We start from the raw sequence: 14,312 nt of genomic DNA, 5'->3' as shown, positions 1-14,312 counted from the left end.
GAGCAGCAAGTGAGACAGGAGAGGTCTGCTGCACTATGTGGGTAGCTCCCTGGCCAGCTGGGGATAGAACTCGAACTGATCCTGCAGAGGCTGCCGATAGGATAGCTTCACAGTGCTGTGCTCAACCCCTTGTGCCACCAGGGAGGCCCTCATTTTATTTCTTATAATTGAAGAAATTAGGAAAACATGAAGAGGCAATAATGAATTTCATGGCCGCATGTCTACACGGAGGCCCACTCCCTAAATATATAGCCTTAGATTTAGTTTTTGATTTTTCTCTTCTTTCTCTGCCCAATATGTCACTGCACTTGCCTTCTTTTAAAACCCTTTTCTGCTTATTACTATGAAAATGCCACCAAAAGGGGCAACATGAAATACCTTTGCCTATAGGTTTGATCCTACAGAGGACAAATACATCAATGGAGAAAAGAAACGATACAGAAGTCTTTAATTATTTCCCAGATACCAGTCAGTGGTATACACTGGATGATCAGTATACCATTGAAAGAATAGGATGTTGAGTGAATCCCTGGTTCATTGCTAAGAAGGGTTTACTAACATTGAAAGTCCAGAAGGGGGCCTCCCTAGCGGCGCAAGCGGTTAAGACGCTACCTATGAAGTTATCTGCAGCCACAGAAGCACAAGTTCAATCCCCGGCCAGGGAGATACCCACATGGTGCAGCAGACCTCTCCTGGCTCACCCACTGCTCCCCTCAGCAGTGTATTTCAGTCAATCTGCCTATTCTGTTCCCCACTCTGTCTCTGGTGAATCCTCTTGCCCACCCTCTGGCCTTACCCCGGTTCTTGTATACATAAATAAATAAATCTTAAAAAATAAATAAAAGTCCAGAAGGAATTTACAAGGCAAATCTTAGCAAAGCTGTTGGTGTGTGAGTCCAGGTCACCATCACAAAAACTGATGCAAAAGACCAGTGATGACAGAGAGTGTCAGAAAAACACACCCCACCTTGCTTGGCCAGCTGATTCAAGTAGCTCTCCAGGTCGCTCACACCGTGACTGGTAAAGTAATTGTAATACTGGAAAACAGTGATGACTTCTGAGGAAAGGCTGGAGGAAAGCAGAGGCTCAGCCCGGTCCAGAATTTGGGACACCAGGGTCCGAAACACTGTGTGGGAGGAGAAGATATAAATTCGCTTTTAAGAAACATGACTACAGATAGATTCATTCATTCATTCATTCATCCATCCAACCATTCCTTTATTTATTTATTTTTTTTACATGGAGTGAACTAATCTTCAGGGCACACTGGGTGATTTGTGATCTTTATATACACCTGTGCAAGACCACCTGGATCCAGATCCAGACCCTGCTAGCACCCCAAAATGTTTTCTTATGGTTTCTCAGTCTAAAGCTTCTCATCTGCTACCACCAGAGATATTAACAATCTGACTTCTATACACATCAATTAGCTTTGCCTATTCTTGAAGTTCTTATAAAAGGAATTATACAACATGTCCGTTTTATATCCATTTCTTTTTACTCAACAAAGTATGGGTGAGATTCATCCAAATTGTTGCTTTATCAGTAATGTTCTTTTGAAAAATTGTTAATAACTTATTGTATGAAGAGATGATAATTTATTTTCTTGTTGATGGGCGTCTATCTGAGTTATTTCCAATTTTTGGTTGCTGCAAACCTTATACAGGTCCTTTATTTTTGGACATATATCTCAATAGGAGTGGAACTGTTGGATCAGAGGATGGGTTTATATTTAGTTTCAATGGTCGCTACCAGTTTTTTCCAAAGTGTTTATACCATTGAATACTCCCATATTGGTGACATTTTAAAAAATTAACTTAGGGACTATCTTCTTCCACAGAATCAAAACATGCTAAAGGCAGGCATTTTGCTTCTCCTGTTCACTGCTCTATCCCTAGTGCCTGGCGGGGGAGGGGTCTGACTCATAGATATTTTGCTCCACAAATGCAGACATGGATCATTTCCACAGCTGTTTGATCTGGTGAAGAGGCAGCCTGCTCACCCTTGCACCTGCCACAGGGGACTGATTGAGTAATGACCATTAAGCAGGGGGCACTTCCCAGGGCTTCTAAATGTAAAGAACCAGAGTAAACCTATTGGTGACATTTTTTTTAAATATTTTATTTTATATAATTCTTACATCTTTTTTCATCTTTGTACAATGTATGCATTTTCATTTTGGTTATATTCCCCATACAATTCCCACCCCTCTTGTTTTGATTCTACTCCCTTTCTCCTGTCTGTAGTGTGTCTCGTTTATAGTTGCTTGTTGATTTTGATTTTTCTTTATGTAATTAGTCTTTTTCCTGGTCCCTTATTTAGGTTTTCTATATTCCTGCTATGAGTGAGACCATCCGGTATTTTTCTTTTTCTTTCTGGCTTATTTCGCTGAGCATGATCCCTTCCAGCTACATCCACGTTGCTGCAAATTGCATGAGAAAATCTTTTTTGATTGCTGAGTAATATTCCATTTATTGGTGACATTTTAATGAGAAAAGAAGACACTTCTAAATAACAACACACAAATGCAGTGTTACTGCTGATATTCTGAATTAAAACAGGTTTGACGGTCTTCTTGGCTTTAACTGAACTATGTTTTTTCTCTACAGAGCAAGCCCCCTGATTCAGGCTTACCTGGAAGGGAAGGCATGACAGTGTGGGGAGACCCCATCCCCGCTTACTCTCACACAGAAGGACAGAAGTCCTGTCTTCCCTGCTGCCCTCAACTACCTGGGTCTGCGAGTCCTGGATACTCTCTGTTGACGGCTCTGGCAAAGCTGGCTTCGAGCTGCTTGATCATTCTGTCAGCCGAACTGTGGTAGACACCGATGGGGCTGCAACACTTGGTCCAGAATGCCAGCAAAGACAGCTTTTTGTGAAATTCTGGTATGGCTAGAAAAGAAGAGCAATCCCCCACTCCATGATCAGGTTTTGGGTGAAGCAGATGCACAGATGTCCCTGGGGAGGGCTGGGGATGGGAGAGGCAACATGGGGTCTGCTTTTTTTTTTTTTTTAAGTTTGTGCTTTTTAATTATAAATACAAGTTTCCTCCGCGGTTGGCAGATGGTCTGAAGAGCAAAAGAAGTTATGAGGAGAAACCCACCCAGCCTGGGGAGCAAAGAAGGCGCTGCAAAAAGCAAAGCTGTTTGCTTTCAGTGATAGGAAACACAGAAGTTTACTCTTGGGAGATGCTGCAATCTGCTCATCTCCTGGGATTTTAGAGTCCCAAACATCCAGGATCAGAGACTCTAACTTCAGGAGATCTTTCTGAAGGGAATGGAGCATGAAGAGTAGGTGGCTAGAGTAGTTTTTTGGACCCTGCCCGGCTGACTGTCAGATGGAAATCATGGAGCCCTGTGGGAGCAAGCTCGCACTCAACATTTCACCGTGTGTGTGTTTGTGATCATGAAGAGGGCCAGGAGGAGGACAGGACACATGGTCACTTTTAGCCTGAAAGTCCTACCCCTTTTTGTGACTCTCTGACACCTGCCAAAGTCACCAGCTTCTGGGAGGAGGTGGCAGGGGGCAGAAATGTACAGGGAGAACCCACAGGGAGTTTTAGGCTTCATCAGGGACAACCTAGAAGATCCAAGTACCCATTATCCCCATGACTGTTGGAAGAGACAGATGACATACATTCTCTTTCTACAAAAGAGCCCTGTGGCCAGACCACACACATTCAAAGCCACTTTCCCCATGTCAAGCTCTCCACCTACACCAAAGAGATTCCCAAAGGCCTTTTCCCTGCAGGACTTGGGAGCACTTGACAGTCAGCTGTTATGGAGCTGTCCTAGGCAGTTCCATAGCACAAGAACAGCCCTAATCACCTGTCTCCAAATGGAACCACACCAGCAGAAAATCTTGAGACTCTTTCTTTGAGGTGGATGCTGGTTCTATTTGTACCATAGTACCTGGCTTCCAGAAGAGAGACCCCTATAGAAAAAGTCATGTGTCTGGTTGGATTCCAAAGACTGAAGTGTGGTGTCAATGAGAACCACACCAGCGTGGAGACTCCCCCCTGTTCTGTGACCCAAGAATGCTTTTCTTCTATACTGACAAAGCAAATGAATAGAGTGCATGGAGGAAGGGGCTAATGGTGAGAAATATTAAGAGAAATGGGGGTGTCATTTGTAGGTGCTTACCTTCGATGACAGAACTGATGTTTCCGATGTTCTCATCACTGATAGCTGAGAGTTTCTCCATCACTTGGATTTGCCTAGAAAGCTTCTCTAAGAGATTTTTTGCCACAAATGGGGTTTTGCTTGAGAAAACAATTTGCTGATAAAACAAACAAGTTCATGGTTTCAATTACAGTGTTGTCAACAGAGATTCCCTCTCCAACCTCATCCTTCCTGAATGTAGTGGGGATGCTAAATAAATTCCTACAATGATTTTGTTCTAGTTAGATAACCTTCCTCATTCCTTTCTGGTTATAATGTCTGATGAAGTCAGACATTTAATTTTTTTGGTTGAAACCTTTTCATGCCTATAGAATATCTGGAATGTTCTCAGTCAGAGAGCTATAAGGTTACTACTCAGCTGTCTTCTCTTTCATACACAGGAAATTCTCACTGGGAAGATTCTGGAAAACTATGACTTTCAATAAACATCTAATGAATCCAAGTCCTTGAATAACATTGTTTTCTTTGGCATAGTCTGCGATTTTTCTTTCTTTTCTTTTTTTTTTTTAAAGATTTCTTTATTTATGCATACAAGAGCTGGGGTACAGGCCAGAGATGCGGGGGTGTGTGTGTGAGAGGATCCACCAGAGACAGAGTGGGGAACAGAACAGGCAGATTGTCTGAAGTACACTGCTGAGGGGAGCAGCGGGCGAGTCAGGAGAGTCTGCTGCACCATATGGGTTGCTCCTTGGCCGACTGGGGATCAAACTTGTGCTGCAGAGGCTGCAGATTGCTTCATAGTGAGGTGCTTAACCCCTTGCACCACCAGGGAGGCCCTGGGATTTTTCTTTTCATCAATGTTATAACAACACACAATGAGCAAGATGATATTAGTTGAAGAACTATTATATTGTAAATCTCTGAATCCTCTGTAACTTGAAGGGTATATTTAGTCTGAATATCAGTGTGTAAATAGAAAAAAGATTTAGTTTACAAGTGCAATAATTTTTCACACCATGGATTTATTTTTCAAGCTGAAAATTAAGAGCATGCTATGTGACAGTGATAGATATAATTAAAGGTCTTTCATCATAAATAACAAGAGCTTATTAAGTATCAGGCACTGATCCAGTGCCCCAACAGGCATTAGTACATGTGAGGTGGGTACTATGGAGCTACTACTATAATGATGAGAAAACTGAGGCACAGAGAAGTAACCTTCCCAAAGTCTCTAGACACTAAGTGATTCCACTTGTGTGCAGGTAACAATCATGATCAAGGGCCTGAGAGAGAAAAGGACAGAAGTCAGTTGCTACTGAAAGGTTCTAGTCCTTTCTGTGTCTCTCAGAGACCTGTCACAGTCACTCACTAAGTGTGGATACAGATTGCAGACCTGAAGTACCCGCCTATAATCTCTAAATCATTTGGATTCCAAAACAAATAGAATTTTCCAATTCAAAAGTTGAGGGCAACAGTGATGTACTAACACATTTCATGTAAGTATATTAGAAATGAGCGACTTGCTTTTAAACATAATCCAGACATATGGAATGCCTATTTGTAGGCCAAATGAATGAATACACTTGATCTAGGCAAGGATGGGAATTATAATGAAGTTGGTAATCCTTATTTCTTCATTCTACATCTTTATGTTTTTGGTTTTTCTAGTGCTGATTTTTGTCCCCAATTGAGTTGTTACGACCACGGCCTTATGTCAGGGATAAGCATGGGGCTGGTTATTGTATATCAATCAGTCCTTAGGGACAAGATTCACTTCTTTGTGAAAGAGAATTCTCTCTTATCTCATAAAATTAAGAGTTTTACCTCAAAAAACACAAACAAGGTCCTCCCCAGTGGCGCAGCGGTTGAGCGCTGGGTTGTGAAGCGGCCCAGAGCCTCTGCAGCGCCGGTTCGATCCCCGGCTGCTCCCCGGCCACCGGAGGAGGGTCCCACATGGCGTGCAGACCTCTCCTGCCGCCCGCTGCAACCCTCAGCAGTGTACTTCGGTCCTTCTGCCTGTTCTGTCCCTGCTCTGGCTCTGGTGAATTCTCTCACCCTCCCGCACTTCTGACTGTACCCAGTGACTGTATAAATAAATAAATAAATAAATCTTTAAAACAAACAAACAAAAAAAAAACCACACAAACAAGCAATTTGCCCAGCACAGTATGGGGTTCGGTAAGACCAAAGAACGATGAAAAACATCTCATCCGAAGAGTTGGTGAAGAAAGCATATCTAAACAACAATTCTTGCTCATTTCAGTCAGAAAAATATATTGTACCTTCTGCGACACTAGTAGACAATATCATGAACTGTAAATCCAAACTTAACAGAAGAGGTCAGCTGGGGTATTGGTCAACCAGGGGACAAGAGTCATAATTACCAGCCAATTTCCCCTAGCACATAAGGGGTCTGAAGTTACTTTGGGGGTTCCTTATCCAGGGACCACATTCTTCTAGCTCTCATCATAAGAATGGTGCCAATGAGGCCCCTCTCCTGGCCTCCGAACATCCCTTCCTCCTCACCCTGCCTCTTGTCCTCCAGCTGGTCCCAAGCCTTAGCAAGGTAATTCCTGCCCTTGCAGCCCTCTTGCCTGATCCATACCCCTGATTTATTTATTTTTATACAAGAGCTGGGGTACAGGCCAGAGATGCGGGAGGGTGAGAGGAGTCACCAGAGGCAGAGCAGGGAGCAGAACAGGCAGACTGACTGAAATACACTGCTGAGGGGAGCAGCAGGTGAGCCAGGAGAGGTCTGCCATGCCATGAGGGATTCTCACTGGCCAGGATTGAACCCACGCTGCAGAGGCTGCAGACAGCTTCAGAGGGTGGCACTCTACCTGCTGTGCCAACGGGGAGGCCCCTGAACATTTTTAAAAAAGATTTATTTATGCAAATAAGAACTGGGGTTCAGGCCAGAGGTGGCGGGGGTGAGGGGATTCACCAGAGATAGAGTGGGGAGCAGAACAGGCAGATCCGCTGAAATACACTGCTGAGGGGAGCAGTGGGTGAGCCAGGAGAGGTCTGCTGTGCCATGTGGGTCAGCTCTCTGGCTGGGCATCAAACTCATGCTGCAGAGGCTGGGATAGCTTCACAGTGATGTGCTTAACCCCTTGCGCCACCAGGGAGGCCCTCCATTATACATTTGCTTTCACATTCTTTTTTTACTCCCTACTTAACCAGAAGCTGGGAAGAGAACATTGGGAGAAGACAAGCAACTGGAAAAAGAAGCATTTACATAGCTTCTTGGGGGAAAATGCTTTGTTTGAGGTAGCTGAAATCCTTTGTGCAACAAAAGAATTTCAAAATACTTGCCCCACTGTTGCACTGTTCTTACTTCCTGAATTCTCATGTCCCTGACAAGACTAAGAAAAGGAAGCCGGGTCTCCCTGGTGGCGCAAGGGGTTAAGCACAGCCCTGTGAAGCTATCTGCAGCCACTGTAGCACGAGTTCGATCCCTGGCCAGGGAGCTACCCACACGGCACAGGAGACCTCTCCTGGCTCACCGGCTGCTCCCCTTAGCAGTGTATTTCAGTCGGTCTGGCTGTTCTGTTTCCCACTCTGTCTCTGGTGAATCTTCTCACCCCCGCACCTCTGGTCTGTACCCCAGTTCTTGTATGCATAAAAAAAGGTTTAAAAAAAAGAGCCCACATTCTCAGTGCATAAACGAGCTGGATTCTAAGACACAAATGCAACCCCCCTTCCTACCTGAACAAGCTGGGTGCAGTACTGCAGGTGCCTAACGATAGTGATATCCAGACTCTCATTTCCTGAGGTCAGTGGGAGGGGGCTTCCTGCCACACTTGTACCCACACCTGTGTCCTCCGTCAGAGCTTCACTGAGGTGGCCCCTGGCTTCCGGGTGGACCGACCTGTAACTGGTGAAGCAGGAAGAGGAGCAAGACATTAGCTATTTCTTTCTGGGTGGAAACCACAAGTCAACTCAACATGGCTCATGCAAAGCCTCCAACAGTATTCACTGCAAACTGTCTCTCAATGGCCTACCTTGAAAAATCAAAGGACCTTTCAAAAACTACTTTCATTCAGCCTGGTTGCCAATTTGCTTCATGTGAAAAGATCATGCAAACAAATGGCTTCCAGAGTTCTCTGCCTCTCACATACAATGAACCATTTGTAAAGTCGTGGCACCAAGACATCTTTGAAATGTGCCCTCACTTTGTCCTTGTGGTGCTTTCCTGCCTGGTTGATGGGGAAATTTGCCAAATTTTAGGGATTTAAATTGTGTATTTGTGGCTTCTTAAGAGCAATGCCATTAATAATCTGTCAAGGCCTTTTCCTGGCCTCCGATCAATTGCTTCTTGAAGAAAAAGAAAAAGCTGCCAAGAGGAGACATGATGTTCTACCCTAGACAAAGCTAAATGCTGTGTTTGAATCTCTAGAAGCACAGTGTGCTTCTGTCTCTCACGTTTCATTTATGCCCACTGTTGAGTTGTCTAAAGTTATATCGTGATAGACGCTGACATGGAAAGATAAATCTGTTGCATCTAGTATCTAATTTTATTCTTAGCATGAATCTGTGTACTAGTGAGGAGGGGAGTGGCCAGATCATTTCACACATGGAGGGACTGGCTGGCAGAAAGGTTAGACAGTGTCCTGGTTCTCAGAGCTGGGTGGCGACAGGGCAGCTTTTGGCTCCGAGCTTACTTCCCCAGTGTCCACGATTTAAAAAGATCCTGTGCCAGAGCTTAGAGGCTTTGACTACTTTTAACTCTGATTCACATTTTTGTCCAACAGAAAAAACACTCACCTTATGTCCTGGCAATAAACATGTTTAAAAAAGCACACATACTCTCCCAATTTTCCCTGATACCTCTGATGACATAGAGCAAGACTAATCAAATTAGCTATCTTTAATATCCATGTTGTATAAAACACACAAAAGCTGTGAGTTTTTTTTTGCTTCTAATAGCAGGAAGAAAAAAACATCTTAGATTGATGCCTGAACCTTGATATCTCATGTAATAGCTGAAGCTAACAAATATACAGAAGGATTTTTGATTTTACAAAGCATTTTCCAAATTCAACCAAGCTAGAAAAAGTGCTGTGTAGAATGTAGGAATATAACTTAAACATTATGTTAATTTAACACATTTTCTTGGCTATGCCCCCAATTTGCTCAAGGGATACATTCAATTTCTCCATTTTTGTTTTCCTGGTTTTCTATTAGAAAGAGAGGTCATCCAGAGGTAATGAAATCCCCAAATATTACTACCACCCCAGAAAGGTTTGTGGAGGTTGAATAGACCATGGCTTGCAGTAACTTGAAAGTCTGTTTATATAACATGTCAAATGTAAAGATTAAAGGGAAATTCACCCTTTGGAAAAGTGTTTATGTGTGTACATAATCATTTTTTGCAGCAATGTTTGAGGTGAGCATATTTCACTGTGCCTGGTTGACTTTACCTGAAATGACAAAATGGACCCCAGGTGCAAGCTATAAAAATGGTGGTTTGGCTTCACAGGGGACACTGATGGAGATGGTTGAAGATATTGTACCCACATTCTCTCTTACCACTGCCTGCCTCATCCCTGCCCTAGAGAAGGTGACATTCTCCACACACGAGGTTACAGATCCAGTGGCGATTATTAATTTCCTCTTCTTACTTGCTAAGGGAAACATGCACCACGGGACTTGAACCTTTGCTACATTTAATCTACAATCTAGTCCCACTGAATCCAGGAGATAAAGCTGTGGGGAAGTACAGCATACTAAAGACAGAGATTAGAAATAAAAGACAAACCAAGGAAAAGCAGGTCGATTTTGATCATCCACTAGGAGTTCTCCAGAAACACAGTATATCTAGTTAATTTGGAATTAATTATGTTTGAGTCAAATGGCAGACACCAAACCCTGCAAGACTTATGTGTACACAGGGGAATGTACACATACCCTCGCAGGATAAAATTTCTCCTTCAGTTCTGGGGAAGAAAAGCAATTTTTCCTCTGAACACAAAAGGTGTGCTATTTTTGTGAACAAAATTTATAAGATGTCTTTGATAATAAAAAGGAACTGTAAACCAATTGGTCATTTGTGTAGAGTTGTGTCTCCCTATAGACATGCACAGGGTCCCATATAATAACAAAGAACTAGTGTAGGAGAAATATAAGCAGATACTAACTCCAGACTTACCTATTTTTCTCGGTCTCAGTGTCTGAAAATACTGAGTCAGCACCTCCTCCAACATTACCAACCTCATCACCATCTTCCTCCTCGTCAAAATCAGAGGTGTTCAGGAAATCAAAGCTTTCTAAAGCACTTTCAACTGTAAGACTTAAACTGGAGGACCTGCTGCGGCTTACTGCTGGCTTGCACTGCAAAGGCAGAAGGCACCAAGGAGAACATCAACACATTCAGAAGGAGAAACAGAACACACGGCACCCAATTTGAGATCCGACACTGGCATTTTTTTTCCAAGCTTTTATTGTTCATTGGTGTTTTTAAAAACCACATTAAAAATCTTCAAATTAAAAAAAAATAAGTACAACCAGGAATAAAATGATACAATATTTGGGATTTGTTCCAAAATAATCCAGAGGTAAGTACGCAGGTAGAATAGAAAAGGAGACTGGCCAGGGATTCAAGCATGATGGGAGGTATGGGATGAGCATTTTGGGAGCACTTTATGATTCTCTCTACTTCTATTTGAAAACTTTATAATAAAGAGTTAAAAAAACAAAGCAGAATGAATTGGGACACAGAACTGCTATCCTCCATCAGCCTAGTGCTCAAGCCTCAATAAATACAACCAGGTGACAAGTTTAGTCAATGCTGACGATTAGCCACTCTTAATTTCAAGTGGCAATGTCTTCAGTGCCTATCTAGCTAGGGCGCCTGCTTGAAAGGATTAACAAAACAAATCCCAGAAAAAGAAAACTGCTTAAAGAAACCTACTCCTTGCTCACTAGTTAAGTGACCTTAAATATGAATTTACATTCACAGGATATCATTTTTATTTGAGCACTGAGGAGAAAGCAAACGGTGTGAACATGACATGAGGTAGCTTGCTTCCTCCACAGCCCCATCTTCACCAAAGGAAACAAGTTCCATCACTTCCCTGCTTGGGTTCTGGAACTGTGTAAGCAAATCCATCCTATAGTCTGAGAATTTTCTATTGCTGAATGAGAACATGACAAATGGATACCGGTCGCTACAGGCACAGAGATGGAGAGAAGTACTTCCAAATATTCAAGAGGATGCTGGGGTAGATTGAAGGGGACAATGCCTGCAAGCAAGAAGCACTACATGTCCTCCGTCCAGTGGGCTGGCACTCCTCGCTGACTTCTTGAGTCAAGGCAGAAGGGCCTGGCGGGGCTGTCTCTGACACTTAAGATGGCACAAAAGCACACGGGAAACCGTCTTTCGGGCTTTTAAATCAGAGTTGCTTCATTCACCCTCAGTGATCTCCATCCAAGAGGCAGCATCATTTAGTTTCTCATCCTCAAGATGTTTAGCATCCTAGGAATGTGAAGGGAGGGGGAAGAGATAGCTTTGTCCAGCTGATGCTTTAAATCTGGCTGGTTACAAAGCCACAGGTGCCAGACCTAAACTCTCATGTCCTTTTCAATCTCAGAGGGGAGAAAAGCAGTCAGTCCTGATTCCACCCACTTCTCAGGTCTTTGCTCGCTCTGCAGATTTTGCTCTTGCACAGTCTGCATATATTTAAATATTGATCAGAACAAAGAAAAGGGCATTTAAGGATATGAGTAGCACGAGAGTTTGAGAACAAGGGCAGATTGAAGTAACACTGCAAAGAAATCTGTGACAACCAGATTTGCTTAAGCCTAAGAGATGCCTTCCTTGTAGACTGGCACTCTAGCTGCCTGGACACACGAGCTGCCACCACCGCTGGCTTTCTCTAAAGCATTTGCTTTAAGTGGGTCCATTGTGTCTTAACTCTTTAAACTTGACTTTTAGCCTGCAGAGCAAAGCTGGTCAACTGGGCAGACAAGAAGTTGTTGGGGCGGGGGGTCGGGGGAAATAAGAGATATTCTCACAGGAGGATCAGATAAGCAGTCTGCGTGTGTAAGACCTGAACTGATGCTTTTGAGCCCTGTTCTACAGAAAGCTGATTCAAAGCACCTTGTCCTTCCTGCAGGGGAATGAATCTGTCATGAGCCTCCAGAACCTGAAAGCCATGAGTTATTCCCTGCCCTTTCCAGGGCTAGGGGAGCTTGACTGAGGAGGATAAGATGTTCTAAAAAACCTCTGAACTGTAGATGCCTGGGGAAGGTCACATTTAAAAACTGTCCTACAAAAGAATGCAACAGCCATCTATGGGTTGACTCTCACCTTACACTGGGGACCAAATTTCAAGTCTATTTTACAGAACAGGTTCTCAAGGAATTGCTCCTTCAGAAGAAAGGATCCAAGAGCTCTTTCGTATGGCAGTGTAAGTCAGAGCAGCAAAGGATACCAGAGGCGGCATGGGATTAAGGATAAAAAATTTTCCTGTCTCCCTTTGCATTGGGATCTAGTGCCTGAAAGGAAATCAGCCCTCTCATCCCTACTTCCCATGCCCGGGAGGAGCTGCTGGATCACGAACAGGACTTGGGAGGATAGCAGTGGTGGAACAGAGGGCTTCCTGCCTTCCAGAATATGACTGATGATTACTTGCAAATGATCCATCTGAGGTTCTGACTCACTGATTTGGGCCAAGTTCAGAAAAGGGGCTTCTCCAGGAGGTGAAATCATGGGGTGAAGTGACACATGGGACTCTGAAGTCTGACTTCCATTAGAGAAGGGGTTTCCTGTTTTCCTGCAATGCTATCTAGTAATATCTCAATAAGACTATAATGATCAAAATGACTGCCCCACATTTGGGACTGGACTGAACAAACTCTGGAACTGGAGGAGTTTAGATATTCTTAAGAGTTGTTAGCTCCTACACCATTTCTATTAAGTCTGTTGCCAGGAAAATAAAAATTCATGGGCACTACTGGCGTTAAGAGATCAAAGCCACTGAAATGGTGATTATCCAGTGAAACTGAGATAGGGCAGGATTAAAAAATGGCATGCATCTTTAGTAGAATGTTGGCTTAAGACACCTCTCGCCAAACCTACTCCAATGTTCCTGAAAAGGTACTTACTTTTAGAATATCATCCAAATGCATGGCTTCTTGGTTCAGATCCTGAAACTCCTTATACTGCTCTTTATGTGGTTCTAATGCCAGGAAAAGCCCAGTAAAGGCATCCTCTAAGCTTCCATCTAGAAAGGACCTACAACCTTCAGACTCGCCGCTGACAGAGCCCTCAAAGAGCAGCTTCTCCGTGGCCAGCGGCACCTCAGCCGAGGTGAGCCTCTTCACCAGCTGCTTCGTGACATTCCCTTCAAAAGCATCCAGCTCCACAGGCTTGAGCTCAGAGGCCTCATCCGACTCTTGCAGAAGGGCCTCAGCGACTTCCTTCTCCAGGAAGACGTGCTCGGCCCCGGGGCCTGCAGCCGCTCGGGGGGCTTCGGGTTTTCTGGGTCCTTCAGCATCTTCCTGCAGGTGAGGCTTTGGCTCTTGGCTTTCTCCCAAGGAGTTTCTGGAAGATACTGAGCTGCTGTCATCCAGGCCTTCCTTCTGGGTGGACAGGCCACTGAGGTGCAGCTCTGCAGGGGTGATGGTAATTTCTGGATTTGCCGAGTAGGCGTTGGTGGGAGAGCCAGCTGAGCTGGGGGTGAGGGCACAGTCCCCGTTGGGCAGGTCGCTGAAGCTGAGAGAGAGGGGTGTTTTCTCCTCAGCTGCCTTTCCATTTTCAAAGACGTCATCCGGTAGATTCGACTGTGGACAGAAAAATTCGCATTATTTTAAACACAAATGACACATTTGGCATAATTTCTTCTGAAACAAAATGTGGGGCAATAAAAATAAAAACTCACAGCTTTCATAATATCAGCATTTCCTTTGTTGATTGTGTGTGAGCATGGATGTGTGCATGTGTGTGTGTGTGTGTGTTCTGGCAAAAGAAAACAAGTCCTAAAAATGCTATTTCCACAGCTGAAAGTAGGTGAAAGTTCATGGTATTGTTCCCAAGTTTGACATTTTTCAAAAGAAAAGGGCTGGAGGGTGGGCGGGGGATGGTACTTGTTTCTTTAAATCCCAGGATCTCACAATATTTGGCAGCCACCATTAGGAATAACATTACCAATCTTTTTTGGCATCTATCTTAAAAGACTTTCCAACATT

General features: G+C 43.8%; 1 protein-coding gene across 6 annotated transcripts in view; it reads right to left on the bottom strand.

Annotated features, from left to right (window-relative positions):
- Positions 1-14,312, bottom strand: part of RIPOR2 (RHO family interacting cell polarization regulator 2) — a gene marked incomplete at both ends in the record, with an annotated part of 214,105 nt that overhangs the window by 12,429 nt on the left and 187,364 nt on the right. For 3 of the 6 annotated variants that reach the window (XM_084228464.1, XM_084228465.1, XM_084228466.1), the window contains 6 exons: positions 968-1,126; positions 2,731-2,892; positions 4,143-4,278; positions 7,830-7,998; positions 10,273-10,454; positions 13,230-13,907. In XM_084228464.1, coding sequence (XP_084084590.1) covers positions 968-1,126; positions 2,731-2,892; positions 4,143-4,278; positions 7,830-7,998; positions 10,273-10,454; positions 13,230-13,907 — 1,486 coding nt within the window. Of the gene's footprint in view, positions 1-967; positions 1,127-2,730; positions 2,893-4,142; positions 4,279-7,829; positions 7,999-10,272; positions 10,455-11,526; positions 11,599-13,229; positions 13,908-14,312 lie in introns of those variants that run through there. The other 3 variants (XM_084228467.1, XM_084228468.1, XM_084228469.1) reach the window with 1 other exon arrangement.

This window comes from Talpa europaea (assembly GCF_964194135.1).
Source record: "Talpa europaea genome assembly, chromosome: 2".
NCBI lineage: Eukaryota > Metazoa > Chordata > Mammalia > Eulipotyphla > Talpidae > Talpa > Talpa europaea.
The sequence above is the reverse complement of the archived record's forward strand: the minus strand, read 5'-3'. Positions and strand labels throughout refer to the sequence as shown.